Here is a 20,690-nt window from a genome sequence, read left to right on the forward strand (position 1 = left end):
CTTCTGCTGTCCTCGCCAGGGCAGTTGGGTGTAATGACATGCTGACTCAGTGCTGCGTATGATAGGGGATGCTGACCCCATGCTGCTGCACAAGTCAACATCCACATGGAGAGAGTAGATCCTCTAAAGTCAATTAGCTGTAATGATTTGCCGACTGAGTGGTTAAGTATGACAGTGTGCTGACTCAGTGCTGCGCAATCCAACATTGACATGAAACGTGGAGATTTTAGGAACAGAGACAGGAGTGTGATCCACAGAGGCAGGAGCTTTCATGTAAAGATAGATACTATGCTGCAACTTTGACCTAATCCACACTGGAAAGTTACCAAGGAACAATTTTTGACACACTTTACACGAAAAAGAAGCTGATTTGCTCAGCAAACTCTCTCTCTCTTTTGATGAAGCAGACACTGACCAGAAATAAGCTAGTGAATGGTCTTAGAAACTAAGACAGTAGTAGCCAATCCACTAAATTGGATACTGCAAATATTTAAGTAGCAGCTGTAAAATATGGAAAGGTCATGCTATCCTCTTCCATTATATGGGCTGATGGCAAAACGCAGTGGAATTTCCTTATTTTTCTGGCTTATGGGACCACCCATTATACTACATTGCCTTCATCCTTGATGAGCTGATGATGACTGCAGAATAAGGTGCTGATTGAGATTAGGTTGCTTCGTGTTATAAAAGGGAGTCACTTCTGGTTATGGAGCCAGGAAGATCCCGGAAGCAATCTCAAGAGACGCAGAGCCTAAGAAGCCAAGATCAGCTACACCCCAATATGGATAGCGCAAATTGTGACCATGTCATGGGAATTCCTGTGAATTCTGTGACGTTTGCTGCAGAGGGACTGCCTGGAAATCCTGCTTCTGCTTCTGTAGCTTCACGCAGTTCTTCCCACAGCAAACAGAGTAATGATCAGCTCTTTCCCACTCTTGGTTTCTGTAGTGCACTTTAAGATATAGGTTTCAGATCTACATGCATGTCTTGGGCTATGTAACTTATGTGGATCCTTCTCTGGTTGCAGAAAAGGACTTGATCGTTGACTGGATGAGTAAGCTTGGAGAAAAAGCAGAAGGCATCCGAGGTCATGGTAAGCTTCAACCCCTACCTTCATGATTGATCCATGATTGTAGGTTTTCTACTCCTTGATCTAGAACTGATCTTTGATATCTTAAATGAAGTGAGTTTGGGCCCCAAGGTCTCTGAAACTATGAAGGGAAAGTTGAGCATGGGTGCACGGATTCTTCAAGCAGGTGGGGTCGAGAGGGTCTTCAGACAAGCTTTCTCTGTCGGAGAAGGAGAAAGGTTGCTGAAGGCCTTTCAGTGCTATCTATCAACCACAGCAGGTCCTATCTCAGGGATGCTCTTTATCTCGAACGCGAAGATAGCGTTCCGCAGTGATCGATCCCTCAAATTATCTTCTCCAAAAGGAGGCTTGGTTAGAGTACCTTACAAGGTAATCTCAAAGCTCAAAGCTGCTTGCATGTGTGCTTTCCCTCAAAGGTACTGCAGAAGAAATAAAATGGAAGATTTAACACTGAACGTACCATGCATCTGTATGCTATGTAGGTTTTGGTTCCATTGAGGAGGATAAAGGAAGCCATTCCAAGTCAGAACATGAGCAAGCCAAATCAGAAATATATCCAAATAGTCACAGAGGATGAGTTCGAGTTCTGGTTTATGGGTTTGGTTAATTATGACACAACCTACAGGTACTTACGGCAGGCAATCTCAACATTACAATAAGCTTCGAGAGCATCAACTTCGCAGTCTTCACCAAATGATTCAAGTACATGGAATGAAGAGAAGCCACCCGTACAATCTCCAGTCGCAGTAAATAGTGTCATGCTCTACAAATTTTTTTTTACGAGCAAGTTTAGCAAAAGAAAAGGATTTGTTATTTCTTTTTTTTCTCTTACATGTAATGTTGCCATGCAAGAACAAAAATCCTCAGAAATGCTATGCTGACCAATATGTTGAAAGTTATATATATATAAACAATGTTATGATACTTGGAAATGGAGCATATCTGGATAATCATTCATAAACAACGATGTTTTTTTGGGGCAATATACAGCAGATACATAGCAAAAGCTAATAATAAATGCCAAGCTTTTGATCATTCGTAACTCAGCGATAATACACAACAGAAGTCTTCTCCTTCAATTTGCATATATAATCACAAGGGTTTATGACAGTGCAATATGGCCGTTTTGTTGCCGTTTCACATTATCCTTCGACTATTCAATCTCACCCACCATTTCCTCTTTCCCTTGTCAGAACCTGCATCATCTGTTCCAAGCTTGTTTATGACCATCTTTGCCTCTCGTAAACGAGAGTTGAAGTCCTTTTTCCATAGTTCAAAGTCTTGTTTTAGCCTCCTCAGTTCTCTTTCTGGATTCAGGCTCGCCTCTGACTTACCAGACTTCGCCTCCAACAAAAACTTTGCATCATCTGCAAACACCTGTGTCCGCTGCTCAAATTCTTCAGACAGACGGCTGATGACGCTCAGGCCAGAGCTCATATCTCTGTTAATTGCTCGAGAAACTGATCGCTTTCCATTCTCCCATCCCTTGGCCCTGATGGGGTCTGTGCTGCTCCAACTTTGATCTAGTGATGCAACAGAATGTCGTTCAATGTCATCAATAGCAAAGCTGTTCTTTGCGACCGAGAGGCTAGACTGCAAGGATGCCATCTGCTTCTGCCACACTTCTTCCATGGATTCCATCTTTTGCTCATACTCGGACCATCGACTCTCATACTGTTGAAGCCTCTGGTGAAGAATGTTGTTCTCTTCTTCCTTGTCCCTCAGTGCTGCCTCGGCTTTTAAAGCCCTCCTTTCTAGTTCCGCAAGGACAGATGACTTCACCAAATTCTCTTCTGGTTCCTCACCCTGAAATGTATTCAGCCTTACCTTCAGTTCACCAGCAACAAAGCAGAGCAGCAAAAGAATTTTGAGCTTGTTATAAATCTTTTTAGTATCATCTCCACAGGTGCTGAAGCAATATATAGCAGGAATGGGACATCAAGCAAATTTTAATGAAATATACAATCTAATAAGGATAAAATTGAAGATTAATTAAACCCGACAATAAATAGTGCGACAAGTGAAGAAGCTATTGTATGGCCAAGGGGAGTTGTTGCTGCAATTGATCCCTATGATATATAATTGTTAATTTAGTAGCAATATTATTTAATTCCCCTTTTGTAACTATAAGCTATATAATGTGTGTGTGTGTGTGTGTATATATATCAAAAGAGAGAGCAAGAGAGACTCATTCAACATTGTTTTTTAAAAAATAATATCTAATTAGTTTATAATCTCTTGAACCTATTTTATAAATATAGAAACTAATTTAAGATTATTAAGGCCAAACCACTAAATTGGTACATGTGATATTCAACAAGTCATAAGTCTATAGTAAGCATCTTCACTATAAAGTTCTCCAAAGTTTATTGATAAGATTATTATTTTTTCACTCTCATTAGTTCTTTGGTCAAAATATATTCTATATGTTTCATCAGTAAGGTTAGATGTACTGAGCTGTAAAAGAATAGTTTGTTTTGGCCAAAAATCTTGGCTTCACTCTTGGGTGAAACATAATGCAGACTTGTCCTCTTTGGCCATATCTATTCCCATACACCAATTAATCAAGCCTGTGAGGAGCCATCGTGAACCATAGACTCCAAGTCATACCTCAATGTGAGTTCATAACTTCAGAATAAAACCTGAATATTATACCACAAAGAAAGTTGCCTGGTGCAATGTTACAAGGTGTATGCCCAGTGTAGGCATGACAAGCATATGCATTAAAGTTACTAAGGTACTAAAAAATTAACACATTATGGCAATAGGTATCTAACTATTGGTTTGTAAATGACAATAACAAGGAGTTATCATATTATTTAATAAACCTGAAAGCATTGACCACCATATTATGTCGTCTGATGGTATTAGTCCATGGGTAGACCGGTACATTCTCGTCAGATACTGACATATTGTATGTCGTACATCAATATGTATCGATTTTCAAAAGAAAAAGCCCAAAATGATCAAAAATTCACAAGAAAACCCTTTTTATGGTTTTTATCCTATTTAATGATAATTGTATTATATTTAAATAAGAATATAGTGTATATGAGGCATAGAAGAATAGGAATTCTGGGTTATAAGGATGAGAGAGTGAATGAGAGTGCGTGAGAAAGTGAAAGAGGGGGGAAGGAAGGGGATTTAAAGTCCAAATAAAAGGCCCCAACATACAATTTCACTGATGGGGTCAAACTTGAACCTATTGATGTCGGTATCGATCTAATTTCAATTGACATGGACCCGTATTAGTAGATATATCAAAAGTTTCAACTATTGACTGATACATCACCCATACCGGCCAATACCTAACCTGTTTCCTGCATACCATCCAAAACGGGCTGGTCTGCATATCAGTTGATATACTGCCCATTTCGTACCATTTTAGACAATACGTCAAACAATGCATAAAGTCATGCCAATGCGTTAATCATGCAACAAAATCAATATGATGCAAAAAGGCAAGTTAATTACATGATGGAAAGGTATTAGAATGACTTCTATCATCTGCACAACAACCCCAAAAAATAATTTGAACTCAATGTCAAATGTTAAGTGATATAGCTTGAAGTATCAATACTTCTAACTCCTTGTGGTTGACAGGGATAAATGCAATCAATTATTAATATTCCCTGTATAGAAAAACTAATGATAAAGCCTATTGTCATCATTGGATCCCAAAAAGTTTCAGTTGATAAACCTACTGGTGCCATTATTAATTCTAACAAATCCTTCATTTGACAAGGAAATTTCTTCAGTTTAAATTTAAATCCAGTGATCAACAGAAGTATAAGAAGATGATTGATACTAAACAAGTACAGCATATATTTTTATGCTGGGGAAGAAGAAGACTAGAACTTACAGAGATTACCTTTGTACCTCCAATATGCTTATTTGCATTGAGCAAAGCGACATCTCTGGAACACCTCCTAACAAGCCATCCACGGATGACTTTTCAATACTTTGATGATCAGTAAGTGATAGATTATTCCAGATGCAAGTACTTGTAACAAAACTCCAGATGTGAACAAATTTACCAGATTGTATTGCTATTGATGCATTACGGACGTCAACAAAGTTCCTCCTAGCAGCTCGGCATTTTATATTTCTCTGCAAAGCAATCACAGCTCTGTGCCTCCGAAGCAAACCTGAGGACACACGCCTCGTCTTCTCACTCCGAATAACTATAACATGATACAACAATGTTCTAGTCAGATCTTATAACTTGTTATTCATATCCAAAAAAAATTTCATCAACTAAGATCAAGTAATAGTTTGTTTCCTGTAAGAAGAAACATGTCCTATGGTCCAAGAGGAGAAATTACATGATTGCAATGCAACAATTCCTTTTTTAAGTTCTTTCACATAAAGCCGAGCTTGATGACCTCTGAAACAGCTTTGCACCCTTAAAATGCCATGAAGAGTACGAGTTCTTGTATCTTCAAGTAAACCAATCTATGTATTGTAACATGACAGGAAAAATTAGAATAAAATTAAAATAAACTCTGCAGACAAATATAAAAATGAAATGCTAATATTCATTTGTTCACATCTAAGCCATAAACACCATATATGTGCACCACATGACCTAAAAAACTTGAAAGAAAGGATGGCATTATGGTACAAAAGCCTGCTTTTTTATACAGGGTTTTATTGGTCAATGGACAAGTGAAAGAGACGAAAAGCTGGAGAATAGATAGAGAAAGAGGGAGATAGTGGTTATTACATGCCACACCAGCAGAAAGATCTTTCTTTTGGTAAATGGCAATGGTACCTAGGGTAGGGAGCCTGTGAACCTAGGGAGAGAGAGGATGGAAAAAAAAATTGCACATCAATATCAAGTTTTACTCTCACCTGTCCAGTTCGGAAAAATAATTTTGTGTAACCAACTTGATACATCTCTGGAATAATGCTAAACTGTTGCAGTATTGCCACTGAGACACTTAGAGGATCTTGAGATGCAACATTCTCGAGGAGAAAGCCATACCTAATATAATCTTAATTAAGTTCAAAAAATGAACAAAACAATAACTATGCAGCATGTGGAATATCTTTACCTCTTAGCAAACTTTTGGTGAGACATTCTGGTAGGATAACCAGATCTTGATATACGAACCACTTCTAGAACTCCACAACATCTAAGCTGCTGCAATATAAGTCCTTGTTCATATGTTTCAGGAAGTTGCGAGTTGTTTGGTTTAATGCAGCGTATGAAATGAGGTGTTGTATTCCCAAGTCTTTGCATCAGTTGAAATAGTTGCCCCTGAACAAACGAGTGAAAAAGAAGAAAAAGTGTAGAGTTCACCAACTAACAGAATCATCAGAGTCGTGACAAAAAAAAAAAGAACTCACAATTTCCTAACTTTTCACAACTTGAAAATTATCTACTTGATAATGATACTAACCTTAAACTTTGATGCAACACTTAACTTTTGGGAATCTGCAACATTGAATCTATATGGACTAGCTGCTGAATTTTCAGATTGAGATAGCATTTTTGAAGCAAAGATTTGAGGAAGATGGCATTTACAATTAGCAAGGAGCTGAATAATATCCATGTGCAGTAGATCCCTATTCTTCTCCAAAAACCCAGTTGTGTCATAGACCACCTAATTAAGTTGCTTATCATCAAAAGTTTTGAACGAAATACCAAAGAATGTCCAATGAAAAATAGACAATGTCTAAATTGCAACCTCCCCTGCATAGTGATGGATTGTAAAAGCCTTGTCTCTTTCTCCTCTAAAGCATGGACTAGAATGAAGATGTTGCTTAAGCTTATTCACGAATGTAAGATCAGTCCCGTTTGGAAAAGTAGACTCTTCATCCAAAAGAGACAACAACCCTAGTGGTCTCTGCACCAAGAAGTATCATAAAAACTAATATTTTTTTGTCTTTTTAAGATAAATGTATATAAAAAATAAGAACAGCAAGAGAAAATGAGTGGAAGTCTCAATTTTATAAGCAACAATAATCAAAATCCTGAAAAATATCATATGTTTATCATAATTGTGCAATGAAATATAATATCTCAAGCATGTCCCAAATGGATAGAATATGATTGGTCCAACAAATAGAATGTCTGAGAACATATATTATAGGCCTTATAACTTAGAATGCAAAAGTAATTAAAAGCATAAGTATATACAAATCACCAACTTCCGAGCACATAACGACCAAATGAAGAATAAATATAGCAATTTGTTTCTTTTAATATTTATGCTCCATGTAACAGAACAACAGGCTCTGAATTGTATGGTGCTTTTTTATTGATCCCTCGACTCTTCATATTTGTATATTACTCCTATAATCTCAAGATCAGTATATATTTCAACAATTTAGACTCTTGTTTAACTAAAATATCTGTCTGCCAGAGATAATTGTAAAGAGAGCATGAAACAGTTTTAAAAATCCTTCAGCCTTGAAAATTTTCTGTACTCCACATCATAAACTTAAACTCAGCCTCCTTTGATTCTTGGACGCGGTTAACCTTTTCTATATTTTGTTTTTAAATTAATTATTTATCTCCATTTCACCTTTAAACTAAGAATAAATATAGGAAAGAGTTACTTAATAGGAAAGCTGCCATGATATTCTATTTCCCTGATTGCCATAATGACATAGAACTAGCAACTGTAACTTTCAAATTTGAAGTGATAGAAGTGAAGTTAAATTCTTCAATCTAGTGAAGCTTATGTAGAAAACATACTTTCTCAAAAAGATTAAGGCAGTCCTGATTATCCTCAAAGTCAACTTTTGCCCAGTCTATGCCATCTTGAACATATTCCTGGTAAAAATATCATAACAATGTGAACATATCCAAAAAGGGATCAAGAGCATCAATTTGCAACGAAGGTAAGCGCATCAAACTTGTTAAACAAAATGGTAACAGTTCAGCAAGCACTCAAGACTCCTGAATTATGAAAAAAATCATAGAACTAAGGTTAAAAAAGTGCATACCAATTTCAAACCAAATACAAAACAACTGCAGTGTCATGCAGAATTTATTATTCCAGGCATGTCTATCTGCGCCTATGTTATGTAATAAGCCACCAAGGTAGCAGCAACTGCCACAGAACTTAAGTTCACATCAAAGCCCATCTAATTGTATCACCACTAGAATGAGTAAAACACAATACACGTTTCATATTACATGCAGCATCATTTAATGTGCCTGCCCAAAATTGGCATGCTCCGACAATGCGGTGATGCAATTTTGGGGAAATACAATACGTGAAACTTATTATAAAATACTGCATAAGCATAAACATAGTTTTTAAAAATAGTTTATAGATTAAATAAAGATCAAAGTAAGCTAAATATTGCATGTAGAAGCATCACATTCTAGATAATTATCAAATCTGGATGCCAACCAGCATGGGGCTCATCACCTACAGGTAAATTCATGCCATATTATGTGGGAAAGGATGGTTTAGAATAGTTCAAAATTCCAGGTGAAAAATCTTCATGAGGAAAAGTCTGTGAATAAAATTTGTCTTACAAGAAGCACAATAAGATCATATCCCTTGTGGTTCTGAGATGCTACATGATGATTGCGGTAGAGATTTGACTACAATAAATTGCCACCTAGTATTCAATATGATTAGAGAATATACTATGGTTGTCTCTAAAGAAAAAGCACTTGGAACTTAGTGTTATATAGGAAAAGAAAAGCATAAGGAAAAGAATTTCACAATCTCGCAAAATTCTGACAATTTCTCATCCTTAGGCCAAATATATCACTTCTATGGATCAAGTTATCTTTGACCAGGCTTTGTTTAAAAACATCTATAAAATATATAATCATGTGAAAGATGCATAGTCAACATTTAGATGCTACTTCTAAATATGTGAAAGATGCATAGTTAACATTTACAAGTAGAAAGCTGGCAAAGAGATGTAGAACCAGAATATGAGGAACATAAGGTTTGTACATAATTAGATTTCTGAAAATGTTTGCAATTTGCATATCACACATTTAAATTGACTTCAAAATTTTCATTTAATAGTTGTCATTGTTAATATGCTTTCAAGATGGTAAGGATCCAAAATTAAAATGGTAAAACCATACTAAACAGTTTGAACAGCATAAACCGACCAGCCTAATGGGAGACATGTCTAGTGGTCTTTCTGACAGTACTGTAGATTAATGATACAATTTGCACTCCAATTCAAAACTTGATGATGGATTAACATATTAGAAAAGACAGGAAACTCAAAGACAATAACAAGTGCAGATAAATAGATCATGACACACTAAATGTAGTGTTTGATCCAATTATTTTAATTTCAATTCTCTTCCAGTTTCAACCCACTAAAAGCATTTTTGTTTACATAGTTTCAGCAATCTCGGTTATTTCTTCACTTTCAGAAATTTTCAGCTACATAAGTCAGCTAGATTATTTCAAATTTTCCAAACTTAGGTCTCTTGTAAATAAGCATTAGAAAAACATGACATCAAATTTTTTTTCACTTTAACAGAATAAAAAATATGTATGATAAAAATTCATTCAGCACTCATGCTTGATAAATCCAGAAATCCATGTTGGTGGATTTGAAGAAATTAACAAATTTCAGCCTTGTGGATCTCAATGGGAGTTTCAGATTGGAACAAAGTGCAATCCTTTACGTCCAGTACGGACTGGCATCAAACAGAGAAAAATATGTTTTGAAATAAAACTATGTTTTGATAGTTAAGCACAAACTGCAATTCCACCAGAAGCTAATAATTAATTGTAACGCCCCACCATGGTCCCACTACAATTAACTAGCTGCTTATTTGATAAAATATACCTCTTGTTCCAGTTTAAACAGGTGGCGATTAAAATGTTGTTGCAGCCTTTCATTAGCATAATTGATGCAAAATTGTTCGAAACTATTCTTCTGCAAGAAACAAAAACAAAAAACAGAAAGCAAAGAGAAAAGAGAATTTGTCATGAGATGTGTACAACTGAATCATTAGGCAGAAGTTGTAGAACCACATGTTGGAAGAACATTACATCAAAAGACTCAAATCCATAGATATCAAGAATACTGATGGATCTTCCAGTGTGACGCTTGCCTATTCCAAGCGATTTATTGATCTGTCCTACAAGCCACTCAAAGAGACTAGCATATAACGATTTTGCTAATGCATCTCTTGTATCAATTGCCTATGGAACAAAAAAGAAAAAAGAAAGCAAATGAGTCACCCAAGGACAAAACCAAATTAACCAATAATTTGGCTTCCAGGTAGATAAAAACAAACCTGTGCAAGTGTAAGCTTCTGGACAATGTTATCATTGCCAACTTTCATCTTACGAGTTGACAAGGCAAGATTGAGTTCAGAAACAGTGCATCCAATAAGCTTAGAAACAGTTTGTGCACCTGAATCAACAGTCAGTATTATATTATGAGTGCTTTTTAGAAAAAGGCATATATATATGTTAATAGTAGAAAGAAGAAAAGCACCAAAATTGATGATCCAGACTCCAGAGACTAAAACAAAAGATGCAAGAAGACAATCAAGAGTATGGAGAAGACTACCATGATTCTCTTGATAGGGATCATTGCAGTCCCAATGTAAGCAATAAAACATATATTGGTCTGGTCATACTGGTGATGATTTCTTTATCATGTACATCATGCTCCAAGAAAATTTTATGTCAAAATGGAATCTTATGTTAATCCAGGAACCATCTCAACAAGTATTAATGGCAATCATCTGCATACTTGACAATAGGATCTGTTTTGTAGTTCAAACTTCAAAATATGTTTCAATTGACAGAGTTTCATAGGTTGTCTTGAATAAGACTACATATATGACAAGTGACTAAAAACAAATTCCCACTGGAACAGGAGAAAATCGATTGAATATTTGAAAGATGTGCAAAGGTGGAACCTTAAGCTGTTTGAGGTAAAATAGTCAAGAATCAATTCAACTATAATTCATGATTAGGATTTTATCAGTTTGGTCATAGTCTCGGGAATCTCATGTACACATCTAAACAATTGTGGTAAATGAATTTATTCAGAAAGAGAGAACTGAAGACAATTGAAGAAAAAATAATAGTGTAATAAACAATTAGAAGACAAATAAGAAGAAGAAAAGAGGCTGGAAGACACAAATTAGTAGTCATTTACTCATTTATAAAGTAACAAAAGACTAAATAATGAAAATAACAAGAAAAGGAAAGATGGGGTAACAAAGAATTTCTGTATTTGACTTTATAAAATGAGCCAAAATTGTTATCAACTAGCAAAAGCTAATACAGGAAAATTTTAATTTTCATTGACATAATGTTCTACCTTCATCTGCAACAACTTCAACATGATTTTCGTTATCAATCACCATAAAGGATATGTTACCCAGCCATAAAACTGCAGCAAGCATAGCAAATACACTCTCTTGATCCACTTTGCTGATATGAACAACATCCATAGCTTTCTGTGATAGTTCTTAAGCATGTCAACCAAAAAGCTCCATTCCTTAACAAGAATATGCATAAGAAAACTTTTGTAGCAGTTTAAGATGTACCATAACGAGATGGAACCTTTTAACATCATCAACCCCAGCAATAGTATAGCAATTGCTCTGCTTCAGGTATTTATATTCGTCCACTTTCCTCAGATTTAATTTTGCTGAGTTCAGAAAAGCAAAACATTAACAAGCCAGCGTAGCATGATAAACTAACTGCTGATAAGAATTTGATGAAGATCTACATTTACAGAAAGAACTTTTCCTGCAAACATAAAGAATGTAAACTCACAAAACATGACCTAGTGTAAAAAGGCATTAAAAAAATTATAATTCCTATATGCCAAAAAAGAAAATGCAATGTATATGTGAGACGAGACCTACCAATGCATGTAGAAAGTAGATCATAAAGAGTAAAGTCAAATGTAAAAATCTAAGAAACAAATGATCTCACAGGATAAATGCACAAAACAATTTCTAAAATTACAGAAACAACAGAATGTATCATTTAGCAGTGAATGAATATGCAGACAAGTTAAGAAATATACCAGGGGCATGAGATCATTTGAAGCATTGGATGCTTCATTCCCTACCATTTAATTACCATCATTATCTTCTGTGGTCATGGTATGCGTAAAGGGATCGAATATCAACAAAGAATCAATATAGCAGGTTCACAAAATACCAGGAACTATTTGTAATAAAATTTGAAGTTAGTTAATTTAACTTAAAGATGAGCACTAACTGACATCTCAAATCATCTTGCTTGCTGCAAGCATTAACAACTTGCCGTGCCAGTAGATATAATTGCTGAAGTGAGGCAAAATAGTGGAAACGATACCATACCTCTTAGAGATTTGGGAGCACCAGCACATAGCTGATAAAATATATGATAAGATCGCTCACCCACTGCACATTGTACCACTCTTGACTGCATGAGGTTTAAGGAACTCCAAATCAAAAATGGACAGCAAGCAAATAAAGGAAAGATCAGACTAACAGGCAGATAGAGTACCTTCTCAAGTAAAACTGTCAACACGTACAAAGTCAAGAAGAAAAAAACAGAAAGAATGAAGCTATTAAGTATGGAGAATCAAAGAACAAATTCACTACTGAAAGTGAACAAAGCACAGAAAACCATTTCACTTACATGTTTGAATTGAGGCACCAGATATTTTGCCAGTCACACTAAAATGAATTGCAGTGAGCTTTCCCTGTAAAAGCAACACAGAAATTTTGTAAACAATAATAGGCTTGATAGATACTGATAACTATACATGATAACTGTGACAAACACTGTCAAAATCTAAGTTTGTGCATTCAAGAAATTGTTATATCTTAAAAAAAATGGTAATAAAAGGTTTCCCTAAAATGTTCTGGGAAAAATTGGCTAAATAGGAAGCAGGGGCATAGAAAGAGTTAATTGACTTACAAAGCGGCTAGAATTGTCATTTCGTAATGTTCTTGCATTCCCAAATGCTTCAAGTATTGGATTTGTTTGTAGAATTTCATATTCAATACCACTACCTCCACCAAGAGCAGCCAAATATTGCATTGCTATTTTTGCCGTTTCAGTTTTCCCTGCTCCACTTTCACCACTGCAAATCCAACAAAGAATTAGTCAATTTCACCTTCCGAAAATGTACAGCCTCATAAACTCCAACTTGTTACCTTATTAAGCAACTTAGAAGGATTAGATTTAGGTTGTTCTAATCAAGGTTCATAATTTCGTAACGTATTGATGTATCAAGCCTTGCTTGATACGGTATGGTACGGGTGTATCGAGCAGTACGTTAGGGTGTACCGCCCGATGCGTATATATATATAATATAAAAAATATAAAAATCAATATATAAAAATATAAAAATAATATTAAAAATATAAAAAAAAAAGGAGGCATATGCTACCTCGATGGCATCGCCTCCTTTTCTTCTCCTCGTCACGTCAAACGAGGAGAATAATATGGTCTTCTCCTCATCTACAACATTCGGCGAATACATCGAAGGTCGCAAACGTCTCTGGCCTTCGACGAAGAACGTGGCGAAGAAGAAGTCGAGTCATCGCCTCTCCATTACCTCCTAGATCGGGATCGTTGAGGGAGGGTGGTGTCGGATCGAGAAGCGTCAAGGTTCTCTCAATTCTCCCTCTTCTTCTCCCTCTTCTTTGAGCGCCTTCTCTCTCTTCTCCCTCGACGTTTCTTCTTCCCTCGCCGTAGCTAGGCTGATACTGCTCGGTAGCGGGCTACGACGATCGAAATCGATTGTTACCGACCTGTTTCGGGTGGTAACGATTGAAATATCAACCGTTACCACCCGATACAGCCCCGTATCATCCGATATGGGGCTAGATCAATGGTACCACCCGGTAGCAAGCGATCCACGTACCGGTCTGTTGGTGGACCGGTACGTACCACCCGATACGGGTGGTATCATTTGGTGTTGTAATCCTTGGTTCTAATCTTGGACAAGAAAAAAGACAAGAAGTCAATGTGACTATAGGAAAAAAAGACAAGAAACCATTGTTAAACAAATTAGTTACAAACTTACAATATAATACTACATATCCTTCCATGGGTTCCATTCGCATCTGACATTGTTAGATGACATCATTGTTACTAAAGGACAAAAACTGCAACACTATTTTACTAGGTTCATAAAAGTATCAGCTTCATCAAACAAGGACTTAAAACAGGTGCAAAGGCTCAAGATCACTGAATACGATAGAAGATGCAAGTCAAAATTTCTAATCTTTACATGCAAGCTAATTATTGGCCAATTAAAATGAAGATGTAGATTTCCCATATTTCTAACAACTTTTCATGTAACAATTCTTCTTTTAGAAAAGGAAACACTTCTGGTAGGACAAAGCTAGACCAATTTCCTTCAACTGATCAGGTATGCTAATAAATGTCCGACACCTTGACAATGAAAAGCTCCTCCAAACAAATGACCCATAATCAATCAAAACACAATTACAAACCAAAAAACTGATTAACCTGAACTGTCTGAAATAACCATCAAATTATCTGCCTAATCTTGGAATTTATATTTCTCAACTGGTCAACTAGGAGAAGTGTGTTATTTTTCTTAATTTATTATTGAGTTCAGTATGAAACATATTGAATTTAAGCTTAATCTTTCATGCATGGAAATAAGATTTTCTTCCATATATAAGAATGAACAGTTGCATAAGATGGAGAAAGTGGAGGGAACAGCAATCCTAAGAACTACTGAATTAGGAAACCATTCTCTAATTATGTAAACAAATACCAACCTTATAACAATTGACTGATTGATATCATCTGCAATTGAGGTAACCACGGCATGAATCAGATTACAGTGGAGGCAACAGTCAGTTCCACTTCTGAAACAAATTATAAACAAGATAGGAAATACCTCGGATCATTTCATGGATGGCAGTATCAGCTATTGCATAAACATGTGGGCTGTTTATAGACTTATGTTTATATGCTTCAATGTACTCATTTCCATAAAGATGTACTTCTTTAAATGGATTGATAGCAACCAAAACTGGTCCTGCTTTAGTCTAAAAACACATAAAAAGTATGGATAGATCAAGGCATTCTTCAAGAAGATAGCTAGAGATGAGCAAAAATACTCACATATATTGAATCTCGAGAGTATCTAAGTTGTAGGTTGTACAAGACCGATGGTTCATTTAGATAACTAAGTTGCATAAGATCATCCACCCCATCAAGAATTTCAGGGTTTGAAGCTAACAAACTTTCAGTGTTGACCTTTAAAACCTGAAAAATGAAGAAGTTACCTAATTTGAATAATACAAATATACAGGTCAAGTACGTGGAAAATTCCACTAAGACTTGAAAGACTTACTCCACCCTCAGAAAGAGATATTACAGACTCTGATCCAGAAGATGATAGTATGGTCCCTAGTGCCCAAACACCATTAGAAAGTTGACACCAAGCTTGAAGTTTCTGAAACAGTAAAATTTAACATGTAGATCTTGCAATCAATATATGATATGTGGATCATATCATACCAATTGAAGATATAGAAATTAAAAAGGCAGCATCAATACATTTCTCTAGGATATTTGACACTTTTTTGGTGATTAACAAAGAAACATTAGCTCCACATTTCTTGGTGGCAGAGACCAATAAAGATGGTAAAACTAAGTATGTGCATTTTATTGTCGATTTTCATCCACATACTCTAAAAAATGTAGGGCAAACTATTCGTGGAGTATGGAGCTAAACTATATGGTATGCAACAAACCATTTTATGTTATAAATATCAAGATTTTTTATTACCTTTTTGACAAAAAATAGTCCCTTAGCAGCACAAGATTTGGCAGAAGCTCTAACTATCCCTCACAGACAGATGACTAGTCCAAGGTGTTGCATACAGATTGAAAACCCTACTGATACTATATGCAGCCTAAAACATTGCCTACTAATGTTATACGTAGTCTAAAGCATTGTTAATTTCTTATCAGTGTTGCATTTCCTGCCGCTCTGCTAAATTTATAACACCTTTGAGATGATATAAGCCACCACTCTCAATTTCATAATACGTGGAAACAATCAAGAGATTGATGCAGTAAGCATTGAGAATAAGAAAGAAAAAAGGATTATATCAATCTAGAATGAAAGAAACATATTTCAGCCACCCATAATAGAATGAAAGAAGTTCATAATCATCAGCATAATAATTAGAAGCTTTTACAGGTGACTTGGTATTGTTTCAACTACCATGGTACCAACAAGTTTTGTGTGGGATAAGAACTATAACAATCTATCTCCTCAATTTTATGGACGTTTCTAACAGGAATAACAAAAAAGACCAACAACCTAAAGGTTTAAACTCTCACCTCAGGCAAAAATCCATGAAATGTTTATGCATCCAAGCTAAAGCCAAACCAAGGAGAATCAAATGCTCAGCCCATCTTGCCACCTGAGCTTACTGAAGACCATGTGCATAAACTACTGGAAGTTCTACAGCAATGACAATAATGTATTATTCAGATACCAAAATGTACTTTGATAGAGTAATGGAGACAGAGATTATGCCACATGGGAATTAGAAGGTTTATTGACACAAACTGTGCATATTCTTAACTTGATTGCGATTCGAGCAAGCATGTTTTGTCAACCAGCAAGATAGGTCCACCATAACTTTCCTCTGTTGGAGTAGTTCCAAATCAAAACAGAGAAGTTGAAGACTCCCAGCCGATTTAGGAGATGGACGAAAATTACCCCAAACCAGGGAAAACAAGAGACAAATAGTCACAGTTGTCACTTGTCACTTGTCACCTGTCACCTGTCACCAACCTAGTGCTGGTCTGCCTTAAGTTGCACTTATCACTTGCTCATGGTTCATCAAGGGTATGGCAACAACTTAATTAATTATTCTTATTTCATATTTTCTTTAGTCCTAACTAGCGTAGACAGTTTTAGGAGCAAGATAGTCAAGAGTAGGGCAGCAACCTAGAGAAGTAGTCTGATCTTGTATGTTTTTTCAAGTCTTAGCTAGTGTAGACAAATATAGAATCCAAATAGTCTATTTATACTTGATTCTAGCCCTTGGGCATGTACACTGAAAATTACTGCAGCAACAAACCTTCTTCAAATCTATCTCAATCCTCTAATCCCTCTCCCCATCTCTTCAAGGAAGAGATGGATGTTACGATCTTCCTTGAAGAAAGATAACACTTGATAGGATGTGACATATGCTTCTGTTGTTTTACGCTAACAATGGGATTGAGCAATCTCATTTACAAAACAGATGAACTACAAACCATCACAGTGATCACTATTCGACCTTTCTCACCTGGAAAGTTCCAGCAAAGTTTGTAAATAAAACAATAACAGAGTAAAAAAGAATCATAAATTATACCAATCGTCCAATCAATTATTTCATATTTCTTAATGTTTTTTAAAGCTAATAAGCACAAAGAACGTAACAAATCTTCATAATTCTTTCATATTCCTGATAGTTTTTATCAGGATAAAAAAAAAAAGAACAGCTACGTATTACTAATTACATTGTATGAAAAAGAACAGTAATTTGCAATCAACAAAGTAACACCTTTATTCTCAAGTCAGATAGAATAATCTCAGACGACAAACTAAAAGAAAGAAGAACAAGACTGACCTTTTTCATCACAAACGAACTGGTATCTCCCCAATTGGACTCGGTCCTCGATGGGGAGATTGGAAGCATTTTAGCAGTCGCTGGATTCGACAATCGAACTTCTCCTTCCTCTTCTTCCAGAGGCCTGTTCTTGTAAAAAGTGGTCTTCAAGCTGTATGGCGAATCCTCGTACCCCTCGGCGTCCCCCACATCCTTTGCTTCCCCCAGAGATCTGTCCTCACCATTAGGGCTCTTCAAAATGTATGATAGATCCTTGTTCCAATTGGCGTCCCCCATATCCTTTGCTTCCTCCGGTGGTCTCTCCACGCCAGAAGTGGTCTCCAATCTGCACGGTGATTCCTCGTTCCCCTTGGCATCCCCCACATCCTTCGCATCCGCTGAAGGTCTCTCGTCGCGCTTCGAGCTGTACGATAAATTTTCCTTCCGCTTGGCATCCCTCTTACCCTTCTCTTTCGTATCCTTTTCCTTCAAAGAAGCAAATTTCGCACCCGATTCGACCTTTCTGGCCCCGTCCATGGAAGGCAAGCCGCCAGCAATCCTGGAATCGAGCGGCATCGATCTCACGGGCTGCAGCGAGGTCGGTGGGCGGGGCTTCACCTTCGGCCGTTCTGTCCTGGTTGTCTTTCTTGATTCCCGCGTTCTGGACGACGGCATTCTCGCGGATGACATATTTAACCTAGTCTAGAGCCCCCAAGAACAAACCTTGGAAAGTTCTGTTGATCTCCAAAACAGTCCTTTCTTGAACCCTAAAAAAATCGAGAACCAAAAAGAAAAAGTAACTGGAGATCCAAACCATACAACCTGAACGATCTTCCGGTGTGAAACGTCATCCACGAAACAAAATCGAACAACTAACAACCAAAGAAATGATCTTTTAATAAGAATCCCCGCAACAATGGGGATAAAAGAACAAATCTGAACAATCTGGGTCGTCTCCAAGACACCAAAATAAAAGGATCAAAGGCAAGAAAGAACTGGAGGGAATTAAATGGGTGGAAAGAGGAAAATTGAGTAGTTTGGGAGTCGAGAAAGAGTAAAGAATCGATCTGTTCTTCCCCGCTGTCAAACTGCAATGGTTTGCTCCTCCTCATGGACGGAGTACACGCGCGTGTACCATTCGTAATCCGGACGCGGTGACGTCAACAACCAAACGGTGGGAGCCCGTCTCAGCCGGTAACATATCAGCTTTGAAAAGGAAGCCGAGAAGAAGTAACAATGAAAAAAAGGGGTCTTCATCGCCACGTGGCTGCCGACACCGCCGCGTGTCGGTAAGCAAGCTACACGCGCGTACACCTCTCTCCCTTCGAATGGTTGTTGCCCTCCTTTTTTTTCTCCGGAAGAAATTTCTCGGGCGAAATGACTAATTTACACCTTCTTTGGCTAATATATCAAGAAAATATGGGTTATTTCAGAATTAATTCAGGGACAAAAAAGGTAATTAAAACTAGCTTCTTCGCCCGGCTTTCGGACGCAGGAGGCGTGTTTTAGGAAAGAGGCAAGCGAGGGAGGACGGGTTAACATCATGAGCCCGTTTTGAACGTTGGCCGTTGGATCAGGATCGTACGCTTCATACAGAGCCGACAGAAAGGAGAAAGTTTAAATTGGCTGTTGCTGTCGGTTGGAATGGTGGATTCCAGCACGGACGGTGTGGTTACCCCACCCATTATTATTATTGCGATGAGATCTCTCAATTTCATCTAAATCACTGTTCATCATAAATGCATGTTGAATGTGACAATGCCAAAATTAGGATGATCCCCTAATATACTGTTATTCTGCACTCACATTAAGAGTACGGAATGCAACGATGTATGATTTATGTTGATTTGTAACATTAGAACTATGGTGTTTACAAGAGAACTTTGCTTTAAGATAGAAATGAATTGAAAAGTAGACAAGGAAAAAAGTACAACAAAGATCGCTTTGATTAGTTATGCTATATCATGTCAATGGGGTCACGAACGCAGTATCAAAAATAATTGACTCGTTGTTGTTTTATGTATGTGGAACTGTTAAGCACGTCCTCATCATTGACTTAATATAACTCCACTAAATCCATTCCATCGTCGAAATCTTCAATGCTTTGATTCGAGACTTGGCTGCTCTAGTGGTGTGGCTAACTTTGTTACAATCTGTTCACCTCTCTCTTTATTTTTTTAATTCTCTTTTGTTTATCATTCGTGAATATTTGTAATCGTAATCATTATTCATAAAAATAGATAGTACAATTAGTTTTATCCATAATCATAACTTAGTTAGTGGTGTGATTAATTTTATCCCCTTACTCATAAGGGTATGTGGTACAGTCAACTTTATCCGTAGTCTTTTTCAATATTTATCAAAAAAATATTATGTTTCTTACTAATGATTGTATTATTTTTCTTGCTTCATTATCCTGGTGAGAATTATAATATTGAGAGCTTGCCTAATTTGCAAGTGATTAGATACATCAGTTGTTCTTCGAAAAAGAAATATTGAGTAGTAGTAAATCAATGGAAAATTTCTTGTATCTCATTATTAGATATCTCATGATGTTTCCTTAAATGTTACTTGAATCAACAGTCTTCTCTCCAAGCATTGAAGGACAAAGGTCTGTAGTCTACCTACACATGCCTGTGACATTAATCTGCAGATGTCAGTGGCAATGTATGCTCCATGCATCTCATTACAAGTGGTTAATGAGTCATTTTTTTGCATCAGTTGTCTACAGCCAGATGAGTCATCTTGTACCTTTTCCGGTTTAATCAAGTTGGAGCAAACCCCATGACATAAAGAGCATAATAGATTTTTGATGCCACTGTAAAACGGAGAAGCTGACACAAATCAAGGACAACAAACCCCTTCTTACAAAACCTTGAATGATAGATTATCCTTAGTAGGGCCTTGACCACATTCGGCACAAACAGCAGAAGGTATGCATTAGATATAGATCATGTCATGAACTTTTAAGAGTGGTAAGAGATGTGTTTGTGAAACTCATGTGACATCGGAGAGCTCGACTGTGATGTTAAG

General features: G+C 36.7%; 2 protein-coding genes across 2 annotated transcripts; one reads left to right on the plus strand and one right to left on the minus strand.

The window, feature by feature from the left end:
- Window positions 1-691: 691 nt before the first annotated feature.
- On the plus strand, window positions 692-2,014 carry LOC135605673 (putative GEM-like protein 8). Its single transcript, XM_065096034.1, has 4 exons — window positions 692-911; window positions 1,028-1,093; window positions 1,185-1,459; window positions 1,573-2,014. The coding sequence occupies exons 1-4, from the start codon at window positions 707-709 to the stop codon at window positions 1,747-1,749; spliced, it is 723 nt and encodes a 240-aa protein (XP_064952106.1). The 5' UTR covers window positions 692-706; the 3' UTR covers window positions 1,750-2,014.
- LOC103975848 (myosin-1) lies at window positions 2,013-18,818 on the minus strand. Its single transcript, XM_009390952.3, has 23 exons — window positions 17,679-18,818; window positions 15,398-15,499; window positions 15,166-15,309; window positions 14,939-15,089; window positions 14,817-14,844; window positions 12,976-13,141; window positions 12,694-12,757; window positions 12,559-12,572; window positions 12,390-12,474; window positions 11,604-11,707; window positions 11,375-11,513; window positions 10,335-10,453; window positions 10,087-10,239; window positions 9,881-9,970; window positions 7,797-7,874; window positions 6,784-6,942; window positions 6,496-6,699; window positions 6,148-6,353; window positions 5,945-6,077; window positions 5,416-5,545; window positions 5,128-5,274; window positions 4,962-5,041; window positions 2,013-2,896 (listed from the first exon to the last, which is right to left on the minus strand). The coding sequence occupies exons 1-23, from the start codon at window positions 18,345-18,347 to the stop codon at window positions 2,228-2,230; spliced, it is 3,834 nt and encodes a 1,277-aa protein (XP_009389227.2). The 5' UTR covers window positions 18,348-18,818; the 3' UTR covers window positions 2,013-2,227.
- Window positions 18,819-20,690: the final 1,872 nt, after the last annotated feature.

Source organism: Musa acuminata, chromosome BXJ2-2, assembly GCF_036884655.1.
Source record: "Musa acuminata AAA Group cultivar baxijiao chromosome BXJ2-2, Cavendish_Baxijiao_AAA, whole genome shotgun sequence".
In the NCBI taxonomy this organism is placed as follows: domain Eukaryota; kingdom Viridiplantae; phylum Streptophyta; class Magnoliopsida; order Zingiberales; family Musaceae; genus Musa; species Musa acuminata.